At 39.7% G+C, this 24,682-nt stretch overlaps 1 protein-coding gene across 8 annotated transcripts in view; it reads right to left on the minus strand.

The window, feature by feature from the left end:
• The window catches only part of ANKS1B (ankyrin repeat and sterile alpha motif domain containing 1B), an 821,971-nt gene that overhangs the window by 236,648 nt on the left and 560,641 nt on the right, over positions 1 to 24,682 (minus strand). For all 8 annotated transcript variants that reach the window (XM_075933985.2, XM_075933942.2, XM_075933974.2 and 5 more), the window contains one exon: positions 21,366 to 21,518. In XM_075933985.2, coding sequence (XP_075790100.2) covers positions 21,366 to 21,518 — 153 coding nt within the window. The remainder of the gene's footprint in view (positions 1 to 21,365; positions 21,519 to 24,682) is intronic.

A 24,682-nucleotide genomic window follows, 5' to 3' on the forward strand; every position in this document is an offset into this window, starting at 1 on the left:
AGAAAACACTAATAATTTGCTTATTCAAAATGCTTGAAATTTGAAGAGGTGATCTTCCTGTGTAAGATATATTTCCAAGTTGGTTCATGCCAAAATGTGCTTCTTAACTTCCAAAACTTCTGAAAGAGGGTTGAACTTTCACGTCCAAAAGCATGACATCTTTGGGAGAAAGATCATCTGTCTCTCAAGCCAATTTTTTTTATAAATAGAAGTAAAATCATCTGGGAAGTGTTCCATATTCTCCACGATGTGCTTGAATGTTAATGTTTGCATTGAGATTTTTACATTAACAGCTGTGTCTGTGAAAAACATGAAGCCTTCCATCTGTCTAGTGGCTCTGCATTACTACACTTCAGTTATTTCACCTAATGATTGGAATATATTTTAACCTGAATTGGCCTTTTTTACTTTAGTGCATGGATAATCTTAATGGTGCACTTTGCCCAAACACTGCCCCATTTGGGCATCAGTTGGAATAAATATGGATTTGGCATAGAATACTGTCTGGAGGACTTCTGGGAATGGTCAGTTACACATATTTTAGAAGCTGAAACATTTATTAAACATCTTAGATACTTGTTTAATAAAAAAAAAGTGAACTTCCTAGTTGTGAGTAGGTCATGAGAATGGTTTTGTTCCTGATTTTTAGAGCTCTGCACATTTGTGGATATCTGCTTTATATCTGAGTATCCATATCTGCAGATGGCAATGCAGATATTCGAGGCTCATTTAGCAGATAAATATGTGAATGCAGATACAAATTTTGTATCTATGCAGGGGTCTATTCAATTTAGGGTACTATTGCTTTCAATACTGTTTAAAAGCAGGAAACTGAGAAGTATTCAACTTGAGAGGGTAGGGGAGGGAGGAAGTGAGCAAGATAACACAAAAAGCAGATCAGATAGTTTGGTTTAAATTATATCACCTTGTTTAGTGATAGTGTAATGCCCCCTTTCATGTTATTTAATTTGTATGTAGCTCTTACACTTCTATACTCCTCAGCCTGCCTTACTGCAATAAATAGTTCATACATTTTAAACTTTCTTGAGTGTCTCACAACAAATAATATATGTAATGATGAACCATACAAGTAGATAAATTAGAAACACACACTACATATACATATACACAAGCCAAACTGACAGCTGTCTTAGATAGGCACAGCTTCACTAAAGTCATTGATCCATATAAAAAAATTTCCCAAGCCCTCTGTATGTCTCCTGTCACATTTACCAGAATTTGTTTATGAGCAACAGTCAGCTGCTTTTAGAATTATGTCACCAAAACAAGATTAAGAATTCAAGGGAAAAGCAAACAGTAGCAGCAGATGAACTTTGGTGCAACAAAAGCCCCTTTTAATGAAAAACATCTCTACAGATTAAAAAAAGGAGGAGAGATCGGGGGACCAAAATGATGTATAAACAGAATTGTTTCTGAACAATGTTCTTCTAAGATTTTGAGGAGCCAACTACCCTTTCCAACAGATAAAATATACTAAATTATAGTTATCAGGTTAGTTTCATGTGCAGGAGACTGACCAGGTACCATTAATAACACTTGCCTATTCCAGGCACTAGAATCTAGTGACTAGAATGTATCAGAATATTTTTTTAAATAAACAGTACTGGCATTCTCACCTAGAGGTATTTTGTCCTTCGTATAATCATCCATCCAAACACACTTATTGGCAGCTAAATGGGGGTTATATTTTATACTTTCTATTTTCTTTTAAATAACCAGTAAAATCATACACAGATTTTTTTTTATTATGGGAGGTATGAAATGATGAGAATGATATAGATGGTGATTCTGATGACATATTATCTCACCTTGACCTCATGCTGCTAGAAGTTTCTATTCTCTGGTCTTGACATACAGTAGAACCTCTGAGTTATGAACACCAGAGTTACAAACTGACTTGTCAACCACACATCTCATTTGAAACCAGAAGTATGCAATCAGGCAGCAGCAGAGCCCAAAAAACAAAACAAAACAAAACAAAACAAAACAAAACAAAAAAACCCACGCAAATTCAATACAGTCTTGTGTTAAATGTAAACTATTAAAATGAGGGAAAAGTTAAAAAAGATTTGACATGGTAAGAAAACTGTTTTTGTGCTTTTTCATTTTCATTTCATCTTTCATCTGCATAATAAAGTTTCAAAGCTGTATTAAGTCAATGCACAGCTGCACACTTTTGAAAGAATAATCACAATGTTTTTTCAGGGTTACAAACATTTCAGAATTCAAACAATCTCCATTCCTGAGTTAGTCATAACTCTGAGGTGCTACTGTATATTTATTGTCTTGTAAATTTTTACATGGAACAGTCAAACCAAATAAGCAAGTACCAAATCAAAATAAAAGTGTCCACCAATCCATTGGTTTATACTGAACTGTGAATAAAATTACAGTATAAAATTACAGAATAAAATACATACACGAGAGATATAAAAAAGAGTGATAAACATGGCTTATTTGTGAAAATATAGGGAATGGGCAGCACTAACCCTGAAATCCCTTCTGATATGCCGTTAGCACCTTGCTTCATAAGAGTAAGAGGAGTGCACTCAAATGAAATGGGAACAACATCTGTATGCAAATGGAAGGTCTGAAAAAATGCAGTGATGGAGGCAGATAGTTGCCCTTTTGCTCTTTATCAGAGTTCCAAAGAATATTCATAAATGTTGCAGTGAAAAAGCAAATTACATTAATGCACCACTCCAGCATAACACCTTAAAATCCATTTCTTGAAACCATCCTTTCTGCATTGGTCTACTCTCCAGTGAACTCTTCACGCAAGCCACATTATTTGTAATGAGGTCCTGTGTTTTGTATTGTCTGATGGTAGACTCTTTGAAACATGGTCTGGGTCCTTCCAGTTTTCTCCAGAACTCCGTTTTGATGTTATATAAACATTGATTAATTATCAACAGTTCAGCCTATGGTTTTGGGCAAAGGCTTTCAAGAAATACACAAAGATAGTTCCCTGCCCCAAAGACCTTGCAAACTACGCAATTTACAGACCAAAAGAAGATGGAGATATGAAAATAATCTTGCATATTATAGAACTTCACAACTAACTGCTACTACACAGCTTCAGTATTTTAGTTTATTAAATAAACCATCATCTATTTTTTCTTTTAGATAACCCCTTTCCCTCTGTTAGTTCCTTGCCTATTTTTATTCTTTCCTGTTGTGATATTTTAGCAAACCTAACAGCAAGCACTTCCATCACCTTTTACATTTGACCCTGACCTTTGTTTTACATTATGATCACATAGTCCACTAACCCACCCAACAGCCATCCTTTCTCCTTATTCTCTTCTCTTTCATCCTAGTCATGTCATAGGGTGTGTCTAGACTACAGGTCTTTTTTTCAAAAAAAAGTGGCCTTTTTTCAGAAAAACTTCCTCTGCATCTAGACTTCCACCACGTTCTTTTGAAATTAAATCGAAAGAACGCGGCGGTTTTTTCGACCGCGGTAAACCTCATTTTACAAGGAAGTGCTCTTTCAAAAAAAGGCGTTCTTGAATGCAAACAGGGCTTTTTTGAAAGTGAGCATCCAGACTTCCTGGGTTCTCTCTTTCGAAAAAGCAGCTCACTTTTTTTAAATAAGTGGTTGCTGTGTAGATGCTTTCTTTCAAAAGAGGCTTGTAGTCTAGACGTATCCATGCAGTGCGGATGAGGAATGAATGACTCCAATTCAGATGACACTTGAATATGTAAGTAGACTCCTGAACAGTTCACTTAAGGCTACGTCTAAAACTGCAGCAGTTTTTCGGAAGAGGAAATGCAAATGGAGCTCTCATTTGCAAATCTTGCACTCTCATTTGCATATTCTCTTCCAATCCTTTTTGCGGAAGAGGTTTTTGTGATAAAAAGGCCTGTGTAGATGGGGCCATTTGTCGTAAAACCCCTGTTTTGAGCAAGATCCTGTAAACCTCATTTTTTGAGGAATAAGGGATCTTGCACAAAATGGGGGTTTTCCCACATATGGCCCCATCTACACGGGGCGTTTTATAGCAAAAACTGCTTCTTCAAAAAGGATTGGAAGAGAATATGCAAATGAGAGAGCGAGATTTGCAAATGAGCACTCCATTTGCATTTCCTCTTCTGAAAAACTGCCTCAGTGTAATCGTAGCCTGAGCACTAGACATTACCAGGGCAGTGGGTATATGAAGGCCTGCCTGGTGCAAGTCCCAGTGCTAAATTACCACTATACCTATGTTCTTCCCAGGGCCAGGTATTCCCTAACTATGAAGCACTCCATAATAAAACATATTTCAATATCTGACTACATTTACTATGTTTAAAACATACAGTTGTTATGAGGTACCTGCATCATATTATCTTCTGACAGTAACATGACAAGTATTGGGGAGTTTGGTTAACATGAAGCTGATCACATTTGGCACATACAATACACACTGAACATGTCTAATACTTTATTTACAAATATTTACATCTATTTGGATGGGATTTAAAAGGTAATTTGTAACATTTACTTAATGGGAAAGCAATAATTAGATATTAATAAGGTATTCTGTATTTCAATTAGTGTCTGGTTGAGGCCAATAGTACCAAAGACTAAAGTAAGAAATAAATACAGCCTTTTAGATGGTGTAATACACATTTCAGGAATATAACTTACATTTATTTAAGAAATGAAAAGGATTTATTGGTTGATATGCAGATGTAACTTTTGCAAGGTATAAAGAATGTTTGTGCAACTTTCGTTATAGGTCAGCTACAGTTGGTTTATTCATTTTTGTTCAGGTGTGAGTTTCTCCTCTTAAGCATTGGAGGATATTAGATCTTAGTAACATTTATTCCAAAGATGCAGTGGATATATACACACCATGGTTACAATTCTCTTCTTACCTACACTGGTGTCAATTGGGAGTTACTCCACTGAAGGAAATTGAGTTACTATAACACAAACCTAATTTAGGTGGGTGGAAAGGCAAGCCTGATATGAAAACCATCTTGTATTTTAAAAATCTTGACAAAATGATGAGCATATTTAACATTACATTCAATTCCTCAATCTTATTTCTCTACCCAATTCACATTTTGTATTTTCACTTTCCAGGGAGCCACAAACCAACAAAAACAAAAGCACATATCAAACCAGATGATATAGGTTAATGGTGTCTACATAAACCATTAAACTATGTGATCCTGTCCAAGATCCACTGCACAGCCCAGTGTTAATTGAATTAAGTAAGAAGAAAGAGAATATATTCCACAATATTTAAATTCATTACACTCCCTAGCACATTGTTCTTAGTTCAGACAAAAAAACCCCACATGCATATCCATTCTCTAATTGCTTTTTTATGGTGTACATTTAGGAATCGGCCCAGAGTTTTGCCATCCAATCTTCCTCAGGTACTGCATCAAAGCTATTGTTAAAATAGGTCTTCCAGATGTTGAACTCATAAGACAGGAAGCACAAACTGATTTGTGTTTAGTTATGTTTATTGAAAACATCGTAGAAACATCCTGGGTTGGGGAACATGAATATTTAATTCACTTTATTCACTTATATAGTTTTTCATAAATCTTGCTCTATTTCTGTACAGTATATGGATTCCTTTGTTGATTATTGGAAGGACAAGTATTTTCAGTAGTTATTGTGATGAATGCATTTTGTTTCGTCAGATGGCTTACGCATGAAGAGGGGGTGATGAGGGGGGATCCTCTTTGATGATGTAGCTGGCCGATCAGCTGTGAGGCAGCTCAGCTGCTTCTACCCCTGATGTTTAGTTTTGAATCAGATGTTGTTTTAAATAGTAGTGTAGCATCTTGGATGTGTAACCCCTGAGGAAAGCAGGATGGCCAAAACCTTGGGCTGATTCCTGTATGTATAATAAAAATAGCAGTTAGGAGAATGGATATGTCATTAGTCTTTCTTTTTTTACTAGGAATAATCACTACGGGGAACAGAAATATGAGTACTACTTGCTAGATTATTTTTATTATAATGTTGCTAATCCAGAGTAACTCTGCTATCAATGGATTTACAACAGAATAAATGAGATAAAACTCTGACTACATTTTTCAGTATTTGTACCATTTGCTAGGTTTGCAAATCAAAATGTTTATTATTTCTTCCTGATCCTGAACAGCTATGGATTTAACATTGTTCATGATTTTCCCAATGCTTAGAACCATATTGGCACTATTTTTCATGACAAAGTGGAACGCTCTTTTATGTTCTTTTAACAAACTAAGCAAAGCAGATCTAAACCAGGCATACTGCACCTCCTTATGTGAGTACTGTTCTGTGTATTAGTGGACATACACACACATATACCCAGTGCCTCCAACAGGGGGAGGGGGCGAAGGGGATAGTTGCCCTAAGGTCCAGTGATTTAAAAGGGCCTGGAGCTCTGGGCTACCACTGCTTGCACAGCAGTAGCTGAGGCCAGATGCCTTGGCCCTTTAAATCACTGCTGGAATCCTGGGTAGCATGATCTAGACTGTACTGCGAGCTGGTTAGGAGAGGCTAGTCCCTAAACCCACCCTCCAAACAGAGGCCTCTGCTTCTGGGGGCCAGAACCAAGCACCCACCCCATTGCTCAGGGCCTGGCTAAGTCTGTCACCTGCCCCTCTTCTACCCCCACTTTCCTAAGTTCCTGTCTAAATTATACAATAAAGGAATTAAGCCCAAATATTGATGGTGAAGAAACCAGTCTTTTAGCTTTTTTATTTAAGTTTGAGAATAATGTTTAGAACAAAAAACTTAAAAATAAAAGTCAAAATCCGGAGGCTAGTGAAATGGAGATAAGAAAAGATCAAAAGAGCTAAGTATAAATAGTTTCATTACCTTGTGACTACTAAGGGAAGGGAACAATAACAACTTCTTATAAATATTTAAATGGTGTAGATGATAGGACTGAAGATTTATTATTTGGAGTTGCAGAAGAAGGTATAACTAGAGGTAATGGAATAAAATTAATAAAAGAAAATGCAGAATATCAAAGGGTTTCCAGCAGTGAAGTCTATTAGAATATAGAATAGTTTCCTGTGGAAAGTGACAGAAACTTCCTGTCTTAGAATAGTGATAGAAATGTAGCCGTGTTAGTCTGGTGTAGCTAAAACAAAATACAGGACTATGTAGCACTTTAAAGACTAACAAGATGGTTTATTAGATGATGAGCTTTCGTGGGCTAGACCCACTTCCTCAGATCAAATAGTGGAAGAAAATAGTCACAGCCATATATACCAAAGGATACAATTAAAAAAAAGTGAACACATATGAAAAGGACAAATCACATTTCAGAACAGAAGGGGGATGCAGGGGGGGAGGGAAGGAAGGCGAATGCCTGTGAGTTAATGATATTAGAGGTGGGGAAGGGTAGATGTCTGTGGGTTAATAGTGAGTCACAGGTAGGCCTTTTCCAGCTAAAATGCAAACAGCTTCTGCTTCTCCTTGTTACACACTGTTGATATTTCCAAAATGCTTCCCTCCCCTATGCTAACAATGTCTCTAAAATCTGTTCTTTCCTCACCATCTCTGTGACAATGACGGTTGCCAAGTTCTTTGTTATTTCCATTCTTCATGACTAAATCTGTCTGGGGAGAAGCAAGGAAAGGCAACTGGGAAAGCTCAGGATCTCACATCCTCCTCCACAGGAGCGAGAGTCCAGCCATAACTCAGTTATTTCATAACTGGGCTCCCCACACAGCAGTTGGTGAAACCCAAATAGCCAGCAGGTTGGGGAGTCAGGGTAGTGGTCTGCAGTTCCTGGCAGGTGACAGAGCAGGGAGGTGAGGTGGGAGTTAGGAATATTGTGTTGCTGCCTGGGTGGGGACATAGAGGGGAAACTGCTCTGGGGCCTGGTGATTCAAAGGGCCTCAGGACTCCTGGCTGCTGCTGCCACTAGTACAGCAGTGCCAGGGCTGGAGGCCTCAAGCCTTTAGACTGTTGCTTAAGCCCCATGTGGAGCACTTCAGGAGGCACGGAAGGCTGATGGGGTGGGGACGGTGCAATCCAGGTGGGGCTGAAAGCTGGCTGCCACAAGCCCTGACCCTTGTGCCTGAAGCCTTGTCCCTTCCAGCAGCATGAAGCTGCCCCTGCCACCTTGCCTATGGGCCCGGCAATTCTATCAACCCCCCTGCTACTATGACAACTGAAAAGGAAAAAAGCCTTGGCAGCAACACATACAACGAGGAGAGGGATGGAGAAACACGTGGTTCTGTGTGTATATTAGATGTTCTGAGACCCACAGTAAAGATCTCTCAAAACTAAGAAGGAACAGAAGAACCTGAATTAAAAACAATATTTTTGAAAGGAATTAATTTTCCCTGAGAGAGCTCTTCCAAGAGAGCACTGTCTGAAAATTGGCAATGTCCAGTAAAAGCAAAGGATGCATTGTAAACTCGGGAGGTTTTATTTTCCTATCAATTGTGGGTTCTTCCTTGTGGCCTCTACAGCTGACCAAGTTTCTCTCACACAAAGGCATCAAAATTGGTTTACAACATTGTATAAATGTGCTCAGAACTTTAGTGCCAGTATATTTGTGCTGATATAACCTACAATGGACTTCAAATTCAGTCTTCAGATAGTCTCTAATCAATTTTAAATACCTGCAGCCAGAACTATGGGAGGCAGGCTTTTGGAGTAGCAACCTCAGACTGAAAGAAACAATTTATTCCATCAAAATTAGCTTAAACAGTATCTGACTTTAAGGAACTTTTGAGCACACAGATAAAAGTTAAATAATCACTGTTCAGAGAATTTAGAGGGAGTGTCTTTTGTTAAATGGTTCTCAAATGTTAGCACCCCAAATGCCTCCATTTTGATTTTATTCTTTTTGTGGGCCTTCAAGGGCGTCTCCTACCCAGCCTCAGTCCCTACTCTCACTGCACCCCAAGGACCCACTCCTACCCTGTCTCTTCCTGCCCTTGCTCCATTCTTCCTCCTTTTCTTGTCCTGAGCATGCCCTGTCCTCACTCTTGTCCCCCTCTCTTAGTACCTCCTTCATGTTGCATAACAGCTGTTCCCCTGAGTTGGAGACACTGGATGGGAGGGGACAAACTGATCAGTGGGGCTGATGGACCCCTTGGAGTACCTGCATGGATTCCCAGGAGTCCATGGAGAGCAGTTTGAGAAACACTATTCTATTACATAATTTATTTCTAGGAAACTGTTATAAGATTGCATGTTTGCTGGGACCTGACCAAAAGGAGATGTATCTCTCATGAGGCTATTCTGGTACTTAAATGTCTTAAATAACATGAATTAAGACAGCTGAACGGGGACACATCTTTTGACTGCATGCCCCATTTTACTGTATTTGTGGTGTATGTTCACTGATACCAAAGGGATGAGAAAGTAAAGTACAGTTACTTTATTCAGGGTTGTTCAAACATACTGTAGGTAGAACAAACAGTTGCCTATGGCAACAAAATATTTAGTAACTATTTTATTTGTTTATTGTCTGTGCTACTGCAGGCTATGAAGGGGATAGGGGGCTCGGTCATTTTCTACTTGCTTAAGGGCAGTGGGAATGCTAAGGTTGCTCTTGAGTTTATTATCCTGCTCTTGTGCTTCCTAGAATAGAAATACTATACTGAAACTTCAGAAGGAAAAAACTGAGATTTAATAAAGCTGATTAGGTGATATGGCAGGCTATTTTCTTCCTGTATGATGGAAGACTTCATTATGATATTTCCAGGAGGGCACCCTCTGCTTTAACAAACAGAGAAAATCTCTATAATCATAAAAAAAGCCATGTCTTACATAATAAATGACTCATTTGTGCTGCACTGTGTTCCATTATAAGAAAATCTTCCTGCAAGTAAAACATACTCGATACTAACATTGCTCAGCTTTGATTATTAGTGCTTAAAATTGCTGCCAATCAGCAGTTTCAGTATTTGATTTTCAGATATGTCAAGGAAAAAGAGAGGAAAAAACCCCTGCAGTCCTAGTGTAAAAACAAACATTAGTTTATCAGGAGAGAAATAGGACACATTGTTATAAGATTCACCTTGATGTTACTGAATATCTTAAATTTAAAAATTTTGCAGGGAAATTGTAAACTTATCTAAAGAAACAAAATGTTAAATTCCAAGATTTGCTAAATCAAATGTGCTTCAATGGTCATGTTATTTGTAACATCAGAAAGAGTGAACCATTTTTCTTAAATTGACAAACTCTAAAGAATATTAAAAATAGGGGTAAACTGATTGTTACATTTACACATGACTCATTAATTAGTTTGTGAAGAACTGCACAAGATAGATGAGGATAAATTCACTATTTCATCAGCAAACTATTTATAATTTTGATGAGATCCACAGAAGAAATGTTCCCTACCTTCTGTTCTCCTCCTATGTATATTGTAAAACTGAACAAACTACTTCATATTTTTCCACCCACTTTCCCCTGAATCTGAGTCTTGCTGAGATCTAAGATGAAGTGGGAGGAAATGGCAGTGAAGGGGAAAACTTGGAAAAATTGCCAGGGCTTGCACAGTGTCCTAACTTTCACTTAGAAACAGCATAGGCTAAAGTTGCTGATATATTTAAAAAGTGTTTTGTATTACCATCAAGAGCAGAATAAACAGTTTGTGCATCAGGCCAGACAACAGGTGAGGCTATCCCAATCTGCAGGAGATAATGCCAGTTCAGGATGCTCGTAAAAAAAAGAATAACCTTAGCAGAGAATCCAAAGGCAGGGAAATAACTTGTTGCCACATTAGACACATGGCTGCAGAATATCGAGTACTGTAAACTTCCAGTAGGACATCTGGCAGAAAACAGCAATATTAAAAGAGTAACAGTAGCTTTTGAAAAATCATCAACAACCACAGATGTTCAATAACTTAGTGACTGATAAGGCCATTACCATTATTCAAAGTGGGGAAAAAAGGATACCAGAAGGAATCTTTTTCCATGACCAAAGGCAAGATCCAATAGAAGAAATTGACCTATATGACTACAGTCACTGAGCATATCCATCCTTGCACAACACTCTCCCCCCGCCCCCACTGCAAACCAAATAAAAAATAAACCAAAAAGCTACTCAGTACAATACAAAAAATCTTTGAGGGTTGCAGTACATATTCTGGACATGTTGAACACATAACCATATTTGCATGGGGAAACAAATTATAGTTTTTATACAATTTGCTTATTGAACACTTCGTATTATCAATACTATTCCAAAGAGAACTAGTCAGCTAAGAGTTGTCATTTGGATTTACAGTTATACCAACTTGTACCAAATTAATTTAATATATGCAATAGAATTGTATTGCTACCAGGAGCTAGAGAGTAAGTCCATATATATAGCTTAGCCTCATCTAGGCATATTTTTTTCTTGATAACAGTCATTCAGTTCTTTTGCAGTGTTGTGAAAATGTGATTGCAAATGTCATATTTTATGTGTATGAGTAACCATCCTATTGTCAAACATCCACAAAAAATTGCCTAACTGTAGGTATTTGGTCCTAAAATGTATACTACATAGCAGGTGTTTGCAAACAGACAAGCTGGGAACATGTATTTGAAGGAATTTTAAAGCTTTCCCCCATATTCCTCCAAATAATTCATATACACATACATGAATGCATTCGTTCAAATCTGAAGCTATTTACATATATATCAACACCAGGATATATGGGATTACTTAAATATAAAACATCTCAAAATGTAATCAGAAGGAATTTCTTAAGTATGCTAATCATCTCTCTCTCTATATTACATAACTAGCACCTGAAAGAACTGTAATTCAAGCTGCTTGCTAGAAATCTTTAGAGTCCCGTAATAACTAGATAGGCAAGAAATATCTGGTTTCTAATATAACTATCAAACACATCTGCACATAATGATAGTCAGATTCAGTCATTTAATGGTGGATGTAATCTGTGAAGATCTTGCACAGCGGGGTGAAACCAAGAGTCCAATATACAGACTACACTGAAACAGCTGAACAAAATGAGTTGTTTGCAAATTTTTGAAAATCACAAATCACAATTGCAAAGTACTGAAAATAGATTATTTTTTGGACCTTTAATAGACTTCTTTAATTTAGAAAAGTACAAAATAAATGAAGTGTCTTCTGAAATGCTTGCTACTGGAAAAATTTGCAAAACATTATTTACAATATGGATTATGCTCTGCTATTTAAAACATGCTAAACTGTTGACTGAAAAGTGGCCGTGTTTATGTGATCTTCTTCTAAATCCAAGACACTTGGGGGAGCAGGCAATAGATCTGGGTTTTAATGAGAAGAAACCTGCTGGTAGGAGAGTCAGAGCCAGAAGTGTGTGAGTAAGAGATGGGAAATGTCACTTCCAAGTCTAACCTCTGATGGGACCCAGCATCCTCTCCCTCAGTGGTACTACACTGGCTCTGCCCCACACATTATTAGGCCAGTGGCATTCAAACTGAGATTAGTAGAAACGAATACCATCTAAAACAAAATGTTAATGAAAATCTTTTAAAAAGTCTTGTGGTTCATTCTGAAAGAACTTATGCAGGGATGAGTGTGAATGGATTCTCTGTGCCTTCTGCACTTTATTTTACACTTGCACTGGGCCATCCACCATCATTTACTGGAGTGTAAAACTGGTACATTCCATTGAGTAAAAACCCTGTGGGAAATGTACATCCCACAAAATATCTGCATGTCAAAAGCATGACTTATAGAAAAAAACAATCACGAGGGGTATGTCTACACTACATGGCTCCATCGATGGAGCCATGTAGATTTATTTATTGGACAAAGGGAAATGAAGAGATGATTTAAATAATCTCAGCTTCATTTGAATTTAAATGGCTGCCGCGCTGAGCCGACAAACAGCTGATTAGCTGTTTGTCGGCTCAGCGGGCTAGTCTGGACGCTCTGCGGTGGACATCAAAGCCCTTTGTTGACTGCCCGGTAAACCTCATCCCACGAGGAATAACGGGGTGGTCGACAAAGGCTTTGATGTCGACCCGGAGTGTCCAGACTAGCACGCTGAACTGACAAACAGCTGATCAGCTGTTTGTTGGCTCAGCGCGGCAGCCATTTAAATTTAAATGAAGCCGCGATTATTTAAAGCCTAAGAGTATTATATCATGTTCATATGCACAACCCTTCAGGAAAGGCCAGTGAAGTGCCAATGAAGTAAGGGGAAAGATTTGTATTGATTTTAGTGGGCTTTCAATCAGGTTCCAAATGCATAAAATGTAAGCAGAGAACCATACTTTCTTAAAAAGCAAAAATGTATGTTTCCACATGATCACAATGCAAAATTTATGTCAGAGCAGAATTCCCAGCCAGGGACATCAAAATGAGTTCCTCTTCTAAAGTTAAAATACAGTCCTATCACTAATCCAGTTCTGATATCTATTTATTTTTAATTACATATATTTGTTATAGGTCCATATTCACGGTGCCCAACTTTGGCTAATTTGAGTAAGGCACCAGCATGCACATTGTCAGAACAAAAGCCTACAGAAACTAGAGTATCTGGAAGGAGTGCCACGGAAAAAAAGACCAAATTCCCTGGGCTCTTACATTGTCTGAAAAAGAATTTTCATGACACTCTAGTCATTTTTAACAGGAAAGTTACCTACCAATATCTTGAGTTCCCAGAGGGTATTACCTATACATGACCCACAATCTTGGAAGCACGTCTCAGCACCAAAAGTCCTAGAATCATTTGAAAAGCAATTGCAACCTTTTCAGTCAGAAATGATGTTCGGAGAGAGTCTAAAGGGCTGAATCTGCAAACATACTCAGTTCTTTTTAACTATTTTGAAATATAGCACAGGAGGTAATATTGTCTGTGAATGCCAGTTGCTGGTAAGTAACTGGTAAAAAAAAAAAAAAACCTTTCATTTTCCTTCCAGAATTGCCTCTGAAGATGGGACTCTTGGGAGATTAAGCAGTAATAATAGCCACAGAAGAACTCAGGAATTCTTAATTGAATGGAGATTGATGGAATGCTCTCTTAAGAGGAAAAAACATCTAATCTAGGCCCAGAAAAGAAAGATCAAAACTGAATGACCATGTGGACAGGACTCCATATAGCAGCTGTATACATTTCACCAGTATATGGTTTGCGTTTTTCAATCAAGCCATGGAACTCGCCTCTGCTCTTTTGGAATAGACTGGCATGGCTTAGTGCAGGAGTGGGCAAGAATTTTTGATGGGAGCCACCCCAAGAATCTAGTAAGTGGTCAAGGGCCACACTCTTCCATGATATTAATGGAGGAGGTGTGGGGGTTGGGATAGAGGTTGGGTGCAGAAGGGAGCTTAGAGTAAAGAGCTGGGATGCAAGAGAGTGTGGAATCTGGAGGGTGGGGGGAGTTGTGACCTAGAGGAGTGGTGTAGTAGAGGATGCAGGGTCTGGGAAAGGGTTGTGACCTAGGACAGGAGTGCAGGAAGGGGTGCGGGAATTTGGTTTGTGACTGGGGGTAGAGGATTGCGGTGCAAGATCTGTGAAGGGTTTGTGACCTGAAGAATGGATGTAAGAGAGGGTGCAGGATCTGGGAGGGGTATGGGTGAAGGAGAAGGGATTCAAAGAGTTTGGGTTACATGGGTTAGGGGTGCAAGAGGGGGACAAGAAGGAAGGGGCTGGGGTGCCAGAGGCGGGCTCTGGCTGGGAGGGTACGTCTACACTACAACGTTAATTCGAACTAAGCTAATTCGAACTAACGGATCTAGACTAAAAAACTAGTTCGAATTAGCACTTTGCTAATTCGAACTAGCATGTCCACAGAGTGGACCCTGAACCAGGCTTAAGGATGGCCGGAAACAGTGCCGGCAGGGCATCAGAGGAGGACTTAGAGCATGGAGATGCTGTCTCAGGCTAGCCGAGGGCTGCGCTTAAAGGGTCCTGACCCTCCTCCCCCCCCGGACAGACAGTTCTCAGGGATGCCCCGCTTGCAAAGCAGTCCTGGCTTGGAGTGCCCGGAGTACCCACACTGGGCACATCACAGCACTCGGCCATCAGACCGGCTGCACTTGCCGCAGGCTGCCATCTGGGGAAAGGAGGCAATCAGGGGGCTGCAGGAGAGGTTCCACCCCAAAAGCCCGCAGAGCCAGCCCAGTCCTCCCCATTGGGGGCGTGTACCCCATTCCTCCCTCACCTCCTTCCACTTACCCTTCCCTAGCCCCTTTTCTTGATGTACAAAATAAAGGACAATTGTGTTCAAAAATGGAATCTGTCTTTATTGAACAAAACTGGGGGAGACTGGGAAAAGGAGATGGGAGAGGGGAAGAGAGAGGCTGGGAGAGGGGAGAGCAACTACAATGATCAGGGGTTGGGAACAGGTCCCATATGAAGAGAGGCTAAAGAGACTGGGACTTCTCAGCTTAGAAAAGAGGAGACGGAGGGGGGACAGGATAGAGGTCTCTAAAAGCAGGAGTTGGGTGGAGAGGGTGCATACAGAAAAGTTCTTCATTAGTTCCCATAAAGAAGGACTAGAGGACACCAAAGGAAAGGAATGGGTAGCAGGCTTCAAACTAATAACAGAAAGTTGTTCTTCACAAAGCAAAGAGTCAACCTGTGGAACTCCTTGCTGCAGGAGGCTGTGAAGGCTAGAACTAGAACAGAGTTTAAAGGGAAGTGAGATCAAGTCATGGAGGTTGGGTCCATAGAGTGCTATTAGCCAGGGGGTAAGAGTGGTGTCCCTGGCCAAGGTTTGTGGAAGGCTGGAGAGGGATGGCACGAGACAAATGGCTTGGTCAATGTCTTCGGTCCATCCCCTCCAGGGTCCCTAGGGTTGGCCGCTGTCGGCAGACAGGCTACTGGGCTAGATGGACCTTTGGTCTGACCCAGGACGGCCATTGTAAGCTCAGGGCTCAGGGTCGGGGGTCTCGCTGGACCCCCTTGATTTTCATGCACACCTGCTCCTGGGTGGCCAGGCTGGCAGCTCTCCTGCCCTAGCCGGCCACCTTCCTGTGCCTAGTGCAGAGGTCGTGGACGAGGTCCACGATGTCCGCACTAGCCCAGGCGGGTGCCCGCCTCTTGCGGTCCCGGGCAAGCTCCCGGGAGCCGCCAGCCTGGTCCTGGGAAGAGGGGGAGGGCTGGGGGGCATCGGGTGGGTGGCTCGAGCCGTGCCAGGTGCAGGGTCTGCTAGCTGGGTGCTGGCAGGCTTGCACCTGGCATGGGCACCGTAGCCAGCCCATGCCCCTTTAAGGAGTCTGGGGCCGGGAGGGGGGCAGACGAGTTTCCCTGGTGTTGGCCAGAGTGGCCACCAGGGAAACCTGGGGAGGGCTAGCCTCCCGCTAGTTCGAATTAAGGGTCTACACAGCCCTTAATTCGAACTAGTAAATTCGAACTAGGCTTAATCCTCGTGGAATGAGGATTAACTAGTTCGAACTAAGTGCTCCATTAATTCGAATTAAATTTGAACTAACGGAGCGCTAGTGTGGCGCCTATGAAAGTTAGTTCGAACTAACATACCCAGAGAAGCTTACCTGGGCAACTCCTAGCCAGCAGCCCCGCTGGTTCTGAATGCTGTGAGCCCAGAGTAGTGAGGGGTACTTCCTGTGCTGCCTGTACTGCCAGCAGGCAACTCCCATTGGCCAGAAACTGACCAATAGGAGCTGCAAGATTTTGCTGGGAGTAGGGAAGCTGGCAATGTGTGAAGCCTCTTTCCCATCCCCACAGGCTTGCAACATTCAGGGAACTGCTCTGAACAGTGTGTGGGGATGGGGGAGAGCAGCCAGGAAGCTCCCATAGGCTGGATGTAGCCCACATACCATATTTTGCTTGTCCCTGGCTGAGTAGGATACCTACCTACTCATAGCAATTCTGAATGCAGAGAAAGCTTCATTGTGAAAATCTCTGTAGATTGTGATCTATATTGAAATATCTGAACAAAAATTATTTTCTTCCTTGAATTCTCCTCAAAAACATGCACAGATTTTTAAAAAAGATCTGAAAAGGTTTTTGAAAAGGTTTGGTCTTGTTCAAATTTTGCTAATGGTAGCCTACAATTCTTAAAATTTAACTTGTGCAGTCTGGCTTTCCCAGGCACGCTTTGTGATTCTAGGAAGAAGAATGGGAGATTAGTAGTTGAATTCAAGAAAAATGATAAAAATACATTCTCACCCTAAATGCATCTTTAAAGTAACACCTTGCTGATGTTCATGAAAGGTTAATCTGACAAAAATGGCTGAATTTCTCATACCCACTTTGTAGAAATAATATAAACCTATCCTGCAATTTGGAAGAAACAGTATAAACACTCCCCATTGGCTTAAACTCTGGAGATGCAAGTCTGATAAGAATTAAATTTAAGAACACTTGAAGCTAAATGATTATGCACCATAAGATAAAGATTAATTATCCACATATGCAATCTTTTAGAATGTATGAAAATAGAAGATTCTTGTACTGTAGGGATACTGCTGCTGTAGCTGCTAGATAAACAAATCTAGATGAAAGATGAATGAGATTTCTTCAGGGAGAATCAGTAGTTCAGAATAAAAGACACTGATCAAGAGCAAAGACATTATGTTATTAATTACATGGAAAAGCATTGAAAACATAGGTCATCATTTTAGACAAATTAGGTGATTACAGAAGAATGTCCTTAACCTTTTTCAGAGAGCCGGGCTAAAGTCTAAACATCCACCCAAGATAGATAAAGTGAACCTATATCTGGATATAGAAATTCACCTTGCACATGGACTAGGAAATCTGGGAGATAAGAGCACAAACACTGAAAACTCCATTTTCAGGGCAAGGAGAACTGAAATTTATCTGACAAGATGAATCAATTGTGAGCTCTTTCCTATCTCACCATTCGGAGAAATTCACAAAGGAGGAGAGTTAGGAAACTAATAAATCCTTGAGTCTAGTGTAGAGAAGTGAATCTAACAGAGTCTAAATCCCAGAGTCAGGGTCCCCAAAAGGATACAGAGAAGCTAATTGGAAGCCAGCATGAAGGAAGTTGGAAGCCAGCATGAAGCAAAAGTGAATAGTGCTTTTTTCTGTGATTTCTAGGATTCGACTATTTGAAGTAATTGTACCCCATGATGCAAGGGCATGAGAGAGAATCTTCAAAAGATTAAGGAATTCACCTTCATACTGTAGTGAATACAAGCAGATTCACCCAGCCTTGTAGCTCCCCAAAGTGTACTCTGGCATGCTGCAAGCAGGGCCGGCCCGAGCCATTCTTGCGCCCTGGGCAGCAGGCGCGTGGTGCATGCGCGGCCCCACCCCAGGTGCGCGACACCTGATTGACGTATATGGGGCGCTATGCCCCTGGGCGCACAGTGCATGCACGGCTCTGCTCCCAGGCGGCAAGCTATGGGGGGGTGTCTGATGCAGCGCCACTTAGCACTTCAATCAGGTGCCCCCCCATAGGTTGGCGCAGCAGGCAGCTGCCCTGTTAGCCCCCCCCCCCTCTCCCCCCCCGCTTAATCTGGCCCTGGCTGCAAGATGTAAGATCATGCTGTTAAGTGCTGGAAGTTTAACACAGCTTTGTACAGTAGAAACAGGATGTGGTTTTATACTCAGAACAATTATCTGCATTATTTGGAATCTCGGCGTGGTGGAAAATCTCTGGCCTTTTTAAAGTATAGAAGATCTGCAATAAATTCTATTCTCTGTACAGAAATCAGGGTAGATTTCTCCATATTGATTAGGAGCCTCAGTGCATTGAAGGTGGACTGCACAGTGGCCATGCTGGACAGTATCTGAGACCTGGGCCATGCTCTTACTGGTCTGTTATCTAGGTAAAGGAATATGTAGATTTTTGTAGAAATGCTACCACAGCAAGGTGTTTTATGAAAACAGGATGAATTCTAATATGTCAAAGCTTAATACAGGTTGGAGCTCTATGGTCCGGACTTCAATGTCTGACAACATCTTTGGTCTGGGAATCTTCCAGGATACTCCCACCCTTGGGCACACAGGGGGGAAAGTTGGGTCTCATGCTCATCCTCATCCTCTCAGAGTTTCTGGAGCGCTGCACATAGCTCATTTGCAGTGCTGAAGCTCAGGCAGGGAGTGGGAGGATCAGGGAGGGAGACACTCAGGGGAAGAGGCAGGATGAAATGAAGCTTCTGAGTCACTACTACTTATGACAGAAGGCTAGCAACACAGAACTTGTATAACTTAATTTACAGTGTTCAGTTCGGTGGGTAAGCAGTGTATAGCAACAACAGTCATTGCTTTTCAAAGTATTCTATAACTGTCGGCATCAAGGAAGGGGCCTGACAAAATGGTGGATGCTCATTGGCAATTCTTAAAGGAGACAATGTTAATCTTTAACAAATCTAGAGCCCTATTCTGATTTGACCTACTCTAGTTATACAGTAGTGCAACTCTGACTTCAGTGCAGTTACTCCACATCTGAATTGTTCTAAGTGAGCCAGAATCAGGCCAAAAGCCTTTAATGAGGTTTAAAGACCCACTTGGGGGAGCTAAAAAGTAATTTGCTGCCAGGTTGATTTTGGCAAAGTCTTCAGAGCACTTTAATTTAGAATATGTAGTATAGACAGGAAGCCCTGTGCAACAAAGTTCTTCACCCCTTACCTTGTTCAATTTAATGCTGGTAATTTGTATTAACTACTGAAATAAAGTATTTCCCGTGTCTGGCCAGAATTCCAGGCAGATTTTATTTCACTAACTCTGCCTCAGGTCATCACAGTTTATTTAAAAAAGAAATCACATTTAAAGATAGGATCTCTATGTCGGCCTGTAAACTATCTTCTGGTATGTGCATATAATATCCATTTAATTCAGTGGGCATTATGAATGTATGTAACATCTGGGAAAGAATTGGTCCTTATAGTAATCAATTTTTATGTTAATAAATGCATGGAAAGGGGCTTTCATGGGAGCATTGTGGGGAGAAGAAATTGTATGAAATGATATTTTATCTTTCATTTTATGAATTCTTTTTCAAGTCCCTGTTCTGGGCTGTATCTGAGCTGTGCCCTGGGCAGCTCAGGCAATATTGGATGGTGGCTTTATACCATTTTTATGCTTTCCCTTTCCCCAACACTGGGCTTCACTAGGTCATTCCCCAGCATAAGTTAGAGCAGCTACATTAATGTATGCCTGGCTTCCCATGGCACCCAAAGGACTGTTCTGGTAGTTAGAGCTTGATGTGGCATAGAAGAACTATGTAATGGCCTCTCCAAAAGGGAATGGAGTATACCTTCTGATTCTGTGAAGAGGGCAGCAAGTGTGTGGAATAAGAAGTTTTTACCATCCTGGGAATTCCTTACAGGTCAGTTCAGCTGTCTGCATGGGTGCTTTAATCAGTTGTAGCATCAAACTTTTACAAATAGACAACAATTCAGTTGCAGATCCCTTAGCCTCTGTGGAAGCTATATACGATTATGCTGTGCTATCAAGTTAGTCATTATAACACTGTGCAAAATTAGAATTGTTCTACAGTCAATATATAACAACATTTATAGTTGCTTCCATGTATTTGTGCATCACCAAATGAATCTTATTTGAGAGACAAGAAAGCACAGTTATGAAAAGCGAACAGTTAAAATATTTTGTTTCTTAAACATAGTTTTTTGAGTACATGCATGGCTTCTTTTAACTAGGGTTCATTTTATGTCAAAAATAAATTATAAGAAACATTGCAAGTATTGTTGCTATACTCGTCTCAGTCAAACTGGAGAAAACATGTTTTATAGTTATAACCTTTGTTTTCATATACTTTTTGGAAAAAAATGTATTGGATTTTTACCCACAAAAGCTTGTGATATTCATTAATCTCTAAGGTGCCACAGTACTGCTCGTTGTTTTAACAGTTAGGGCATATCTACACAGCAGGGCTAATGCCAAAATAAGCTATGCAACTTGAGCTACATCAATTGAGTAGCTTATTTCAGCTTTTGGTGCTGTCTACACAGCAGGAAGTACGAGTTAGAGCACTCTTCCTCCGACTTCCCTTAGTCCTCGTAAAATGAGGGTTACAGGAGTCAGAGTAAGAAGTCCTCCAGCTCGACATTATTTTGACATTATGTCGAAATAACTACTTGTTGTGTAGACGCGGACTATGTTATTTCAGAATAACTAAAGTTATTCTGAAATAATGCTGTTGTGTAGACATAGCCTTACAGACTAACACAACTGTTCCTCTGAGTCTTTTAAAAAAAGGTTTTAGTCTTCCTGAAGCCAAAGTTTATATCATACTAATTTAAGTTACATAATTAAGACAAGGACAAAGTACATGAAAATGAAAGGTATATCATGTCAAGTAAAAACCAGTAATCTTTAACAATAATTAAGAAATTGGAACAGTATAAAATATTTATTTATATGGCTATTTCCTTTCATAATATCTCTGATTTGTAATGGGACATAATAAAGAGTATATAAAAGTGTGTTCATTGCAGATTTGCTTTTCATGCAACAAATAGATTAACTTACATTTATTAATTCGCTGTCCCAGATTTTTTTCACAAGGTCCATCGATGTATAGCCATTAATCAGAAAGGATTTGGTATAGTCACCCAGTTCAATGGAGTCTAGCCAATCTGCCACAGAGGTGGGGTTGTAGCCGTCATTACCGATCTGCTTCATCTGAAATATACAAATGAATAAAGATTACTAGAAATATTATTAAGCATCTTTTTGACAACATAACATGTGTTAAGTTCTTTGGGTCAGAATTATTTTCTTTTGACCAATGGGTAGGTAGGCTTAGAGGCTAGGATAGAATGGAAATAGCAGATGTTGTATATTTTGATTTTAATATGACTTTTAGTACTATCTTGTATGACCTCATCATAAACAAACTAGGGAATTACAACCTAGATGGAGCTATTATAAGGTAGGGCATAACTGGTTGGAAAATTATTCCAGGAGAGTAGTTACCAATGGTTTGTAGTAAAGTTGGAAGGGCATATTGAGTGAGGGTCTCCAAAGATCAGTTCTGGGTCTAGTTTTGTTCAATATCTTTACCAATGATTTAGATAATAGCATAGAAAGTACACTGATAATTTACAGATTGTATCAAAGCTGCAAAGGGTTGCAAGTGCTTTGAGGACAGGATTAAAATTCAGTATGATCTGGGCAAAGTGAAAAAATGGTCTGAAGTAAATAGGATGAAATTCAAGAAGAACAAATGCAAAGTACTCCATTTAGAAAGGCTCAATCAGTTGCACACATACAAAATGGGAAATGACTACATGGGAAAGAGTACTACAGAAAGGGACCTTGGGGCTGTAGTAGAACACAAGAAAAATATGAGTCAACAGTGTAACAATGTTGCAAAAAAAGTGGACATCGTTCTGGGATATATTAGCAGGACTGTTATAATCAAGACACAAGTAGTAATTCTTCTGCTCTGTTCCACACTGATTAGACCTCAGCTGGAGCAGTGTGTCCAGTTCTGGGCACCACATTTCAGAAAGGATGTGAATAAACTGAAAAAAGTCCAAAGAAGAACAACAAAAATAATTAAAAGTCTAGAAAACATGACATATAAGAGAAGATTGAAAACACTGGTTTTGTTTAGTTTGGAGAAGAGACGACTGAGAGGGGACACAAGAACAGTTTGCAAGTGCATAAAAGATTGTTACAAGGAGGTGGGAGAAAAAATGTTTTCATTAGCCTCTGAGGATAGAATAATAAACAATGGGATTATGCAGCAGGGATGGTTTAGGTTGGACATTAGAAAAAAAACTTCCTAACTGTCAGGATGGTTAAGAAGTAGGGAGGTTCTGGATTCTCCATCACTAGAGATTTTAAGAGCAGGTTAGGCAAACATCTATCAGGAATGGTCTAGATAATATTTAGTCCTGCCATGAGTGCAGAGGACTGGACTAAATAACTTCTCGAGATCCGTTGTTCCACTCCTACGATTCTATAGTTCTGTGACTATTTCTTTAATAATTAGCATAATCTGCAAAAAATTAGAAATATTAGGATTTTGATTTTACTTTTCTAAATTCCTCTAAGCTACCAATAAGTAAAGAACTGTGACTTATCTTTCTGAATTGTTTTCAATGAATACGATTGAGGATTTTCAAGTTAGCTATTAATGATAAAATTTGGAAGAATAAAATATATAAAACTTCAGCTTGTTCAGTTGTTTAGGCATGCAATTTATAGGAATATATAAAGCAATATATAATAGTAATGGTTCAAACTGCATATGTAAGAAGAATGAATTACACAACTGCATCACATCTTTATACAAAGTGTAACTATTGCTAACTCAGTCACATATTACAGTAGTAAATTTTTAAGAAGGAAGTTTAGAAGGCCTTATATTTTCCACAGACTTTATGGCATGCGAAACTTTAATAGAGTGAGTGCTAGCAGCCTGTCTCCAATTTCTCTTTGCTATATACAGTTTTACTGTAAGGGAACAAAACAAGTGTGACAGGAGCATAATGTTTTTGAGCTTAACTTTTAAGTGAGTGACAATATAATTTAAAAAGTAGAGACTGTTGAAAATCTTGCCTGAGCCAATTTTATTTATTTGAAATGTAATTTAAATTCAAGGCAGTAGAAAAAATTTAGTTTGCTTTTGAAAGCTGGAGAAGTGTTCACCGAAATATACAATGCTTTCCTTTCAAATAACTGGCAGACACCTGACACATGATGATCTTGTTCTTACTTTGTTGCAGTATCCTGGAGGAACAGGCAAAGGTAGGCACACTGCAAGGGGGGGCTGCCACTCTAGTCCTTGACATTTTGTTGCATGTGCTGGATATAAAACTTCATATGATGAATGTGACATTGTTGTCTTGAATCATAAAACAGGGACTGGTGGGTAATTCTGAGGCAGTCCACCTGCAGGACTGTGCCTGAGTAAGGCTCCCAATGTCCCCAGTTTCTGGGGAAGCCTGCCCTGGAGCATAGTCTCCTAACACAGATTGGTGGAGAATGACAATTCCAATTCATGGAGAACTTCAAAATGTTGGGATGTTGTTTTGAATTAGAATGAAACCAGACTTTGAAATCCTCTGTGAAACAGAATTATTGTTCCCTGCCCAGCTATACTACAGCTATCCATAACTCAATTTTTACTATAAGGCTGCTCTACATTAAATCTCACTCATTGACATGAGAGATACAACCCTTCAGTTACAGAAGTAGAGATGATAGGCTACATAGATTATTACTTATTCCATGGTTTCTCCATGCCCTGTTTTATGATCTAAGACAACAGTATCACATCATCATAAATTTTTATATCCAGTACCTGCAACAAAGAACAAGAGAAAACAGTGGCAGATACCCTGAGTAGTATGCCTAGTTTTGCCAGATCCTCTAGGGAACAGCAACAAAATAAGATCAAGATCAGGATGTGCTATGTGTCTGTCAAATATGTGAAGTGACAGCATTGTATATTTAGGTGAACACTACTTCAGGATTCAAAAGCAAATTTTACATATTTTTCTGCTACCTTGAATTCAAATTACAGTTTATTTGAAATGTTAAGAAATAAAATTGATTTAGGCAAGACTTTCAGTTCAGCAGTCTCTATTTTTTAAATTACTTTAGCTTCGTCTTGCTTGATTTTTTCCAGGACTTTGAACTTAGGGGAAGAGAAGGATGTAGAGGATCACCCCTCAGTGTAAAAGAAACACATCCAAGATAGATTGGGCATCTTCACCTTCTCTGGAGCAAATCCTCTGACACTGGGAGCTCACTTATTTGCAATAAGATTCTGTTTCCAGATACTCTGATAGGGAGAAAATATTGCTTGCTAGTGAGTAGTGAGTGAGTACTTG

This window comes from Pelodiscus sinensis, chromosome 1 (genome assembly GCF_052426305.1).
Source record: "Pelodiscus sinensis isolate ZL-2025 chromosome 1, ASM5242630v1, whole genome shotgun sequence".
NCBI lineage: Eukaryota > Metazoa > Chordata > Testudines > Trionychidae > Pelodiscus > Pelodiscus sinensis.